We start from the raw sequence: 3752 nt of genomic DNA, 5'->3' as shown, positions 1-3752 counted from the left end.
TCGGCTCACCGCAACCTCCGCCTCCCAGGTTCAAGCGATTCTACTGCCTCAGCCTCCTGAGTAGCTGGGACCACAGGCGCCCGCCACCACACCCAGCTAATTTTTATATTTTTGGTAGAGACAGGGTTTCGCCATATTGGCCAGGCTGGCTCGAACTTCTGACCTTGTGATCCGCCCACCTCGGCCTCCCAAAATGCTGAGATTACAGACATTAGCCACTGCGCCCAGCTGAAAAAAGTTTTTTAATATACCTGTGTATCAAAAATTCACTCATTCATGTATGAAATCAATAAATACTTAGTTAAGCCCTGTGTACCAGGCATTGTTCTAGGCCCCAAGGAAAGTCACAAACAAATCGAAATCTCTAACCTCATGGGGTGAAACAGAAAACAAACTAATAATGTCAAGTGGTAATAAGTGCTGTAAGAAAAAGCAGCAAGTAAGGATAGAGTGAAGGAGCAGAGTACTATTTTTTAGGTGGTCAGAGAAAATCTTTCTGATAAACTGTATGTAAATGAGAACCTAAAGGACTAATGAGAAAGCAATACACTCAGATTTCTAGGGAAAGAGCAAAGGCTCTAAGATGGCAGTGTGCTAGGTACTAACAAGAAACATCAAGCTTTGGAGGCCAGGTACGGTGGCTCATGCCTGTAATCCTAGCACTTTGGGAGGCCAAGGCGGGTAGACCACCTGAGGTGGGGAGTTCCAGCCCAGCCTGGTCAACATGATGAAATCCCATCTCCACTAAAAACACAAAAATTAACCAGGTGTGGTGGTGCATACCTGTCTTGCTATGTTGCCCAGGCTGGTCTCAAACTCCTGGGCTCAGGTGACCCCCTTCCTCAGCCTCCCAAAGTGCTGGAATTACAGGCATGAGCCACCACGCCTGACAATTATCAAAACTTTTTAATCTAAGTGAGATGGGGAACCATTGAAGGGTTCTGAGCAGAGACACTTTTTAAAAATCATCCTGGCTATTTTGTGGAGAACAAACTGTAGAAGGGGCAAGGGAACTACTGAGATACTAGTGAGCTGACTATTGCAGTACAGAGGTAAAGGATTAGGTGGCTTGGACCAACACTTGGTGGAAGTCTTGAGAAATAGTCAGACTCTAAAGTCAAAGACGACAGGACTTGCTGATGTGTGTGGGATGTGAAGAAACAGGAGCCAGGAATTACTCCAAAATTTTTGGCCTGAGCAACAACAGAAGAATGGAGATACTCTTTAGTGAGACAGCAAAGGTTTTGCAGGAGGGAGAACAGTGGAATCAGGAGTTAAGTCCCGGACTTGCTATGTTGAAATGCCCATTAGATACTGAAATGTAGGCATCTGCATATAGAGTCTGGAGTTCATCAGAGAGGTCTGTGCTGGAAATACAAATATGGGAATCATCACCATATAAAGGGTGTGGGACTATAACTACATACTTATTCTACACCCATAAAACAGATGTTCCTCTCCTCATAAACCAAGTCCTAAAATAGTAAAAAACAAAACAAACAAACAAAAAATCACAATTCAAGGAATTTCTACAAATCCACTATGGAAAAGCAAATTATACCACTGACAACAGCAGTTTTCAACATTTTTTGTCCGTAGCTCTATATATAGGACAGGTGACCTTCACATACATGAAACTTTCTCATGGATAATATTCTTGGATTTTTATGGACTCCAATAATAAATGGTATAGAGAAGTATATCACTAACAATAGTCCCTAATCCTAGACAGCTATTTAAATTTCTCATTAGCCATGGGTAGGCTTCTTTACCTTCTTTTTTCGGTCCCATTCAAAAAACTACAGTACACCAAAACTCAGAATGATGTTTATAGGAATAAGTGGAACCTATTCTTCTAGTCATCTTCAAACAAGTATCTGTTATCAGTCTCTAAAAACAAATTACTGTGATGCTTTACAGCCTAATATCTGCATACTAATGTATCTCAATTGATAACCCTGATCTGAAGTCTTGCAACAGATGAAAAAATAAAATTCTGATTAACTTTTCCTGAACCTGGGTTATAAGATGTACAACCGACTCCCAAAATGTTATGGTGCCTTCTCTTCACACACTGAAATTCATTAGTATATTCTGATCCTATTTTGAAGGGATTAACAACTTAATCATGCCCCAAGGCATTTCATGGATAACTAGGTGATTTATAAACCCCCTTCATACTCCAGGAAATAACAGACTAGTTACCAAAAAATATTCTACTCACACTAACTTCATTAAGACCTCAAACACTCAAAGGCTGCAGAAAAAAGTACTCTGAATCCAAATTTGTATTTTATTCACAATAGAGCTCCTGCATTAACTTAGAAGAAATTACAGCTTATATTTAAAACGTATCGTCAAGAGACTGTAACACAGATTTCCCATCTATAGAGTTTTTTTCTAAAAGCTGGAATATTATGTATTCCAGCCAAGAAATCAAGAGAGTTCTGCTGGGAACTCGGACAAAAATTTCATACAATTTTCAGTGTAAGTGTAACAACACGCAAAATTAACAAGTCTCGATTACACCGTTGTCAGGAAGACCCCAGATACAAAGCTGTTTCTCCACCTCCGCCGAACCGCACGAGTTCAGAAATTCTAGACTAAGCAGTCCAGCGGAGAACACAGCAGCCTCTCAGAGAGAGGGAGGTGCAAACGTCTCGGCCGGTTGGGCGGGAAGGGGGGCTGGGGAATAGGCAGGGGTTTCGGGGCACTTACAGGTCCGTCAACACCATAAGCTCCGAGTAGGCCCGGTGCAGCAGAAATTCAATGAGGGTGCTCAGCCGGTAGCCCGGGCTAGCAGCAGCTGCAGCCGCCGCCGCCACGGCGGCTCCCGGGGGAGGAGGGGCTGGGGCAGACTGGGGTCCGCCACTGCTCCCACCGCCGCCTCCGGGCGGGACCAGCTGGTGGTTCTCCAGCTGCACTGGGGCCATGGCGGCGCAGGACCGGGCTTGGCTCAACGGCACAGGATACGGTCCTCAAGCCTCCCAGGCGCTCGGTCACCGCGCCGAAGCCGGCGCGGGCAGAGTCGCCACCGCCTACCGCCGGGCAGCCTCAGAACAGGAAACCGTGCGCTGACCGCGGAAGCCCGCCCCCATGTAGCGAGAAGTCCGCCGACCCCAGGGACGGGAGCGAGGGGCGGGGGGAGGCGGGGAACCGGGGGAAGCAGGGCGGCCCCGCAGAGGGGAAGCTGCGCGTCCGCAAATGCTCAGCAGCAGCTTCGCCAGACAGCCGCAACGTACATGTTGACCGCCCGAAGCGGAAGTCTTTCGGCAGAGCGGAAGGGGGATCTGCAGTGGACCTTTCCGACAGCTCAGTATCTGTTCTCTCCGCTGTCTAGCGCGGCAGCACTGGGGGGCGCGTGGGAGTGAGGCGGTATCGGTGCGCGCGCGGGAAAGCGGAAAAGGGAGCCGCGCGCCGCCGGAAACTGGGATGAGGGCGGAGCCGGAGTCGTCAGCGGGGACGTCAGCAGTTGCCCCGCCCTTACCCCCCGCCGCTTTCACTCCAGCGTCTGCCTTCTGGCGTTGTAAAGGCGACAATTTGCCTAGAGGAATCGTCCATGGCTCCCTAACTGGGACACAAACACACAGCCGGGGGAGCCTCCTCTAGATGTTCGTGAATTCTGGATCTGGAATCGCGAAGAAATAGTAGCGGCCGCGCGCTTGTGAGTTTCAGGCCTTTGCTCCTCCCATACACGTCCACGGCGCGTTACGTGGGAGAACGTTTTCGCCTTTTTTTTTTTTTTTTTTTTA

The 3752-nt window shown here is 48.0% G+C and overlaps 1 protein-coding gene across 1 annotated transcript in view; it reads right to left on the bottom strand.

Annotated features, from left to right (window-relative positions):
- MED14 (mediator complex subunit 14) overlaps window positions 1–3676 on the bottom strand; it is an 86921-nt gene extending 83245 nt beyond the window's left edge. The window contains exon 1 of the mRNA XM_017516981.2: window positions 2719–3676. Within this exon, the coding sequence (XP_017372470.1) occupies window positions 2719–2933 (215 nt within the window). The 5' untranslated portion in view covers window positions 2934–3676. The remainder of the gene's footprint in view (window positions 1–2718) is intronic.
- Between the last annotated feature and the right edge of the window lie 76 nt (window positions 3677–3752).

The sequence above is a fragment of the Cebus imitator genome, unplaced genomic scaffold (genome assembly GCF_001604975.1).
Source record: "Cebus imitator isolate Cc_AM_T3 unplaced genomic scaffold, Cebus_imitator-1.0 Scaffold613, whole genome shotgun sequence".
NCBI lineage: Eukaryota > Metazoa > Chordata > Mammalia > Primates > Cebidae > Cebus > Cebus imitator.
Note: the sequence above shows the minus strand (reverse complement) of the source record. Positions and strands in the feature narration are given on the sequence as shown.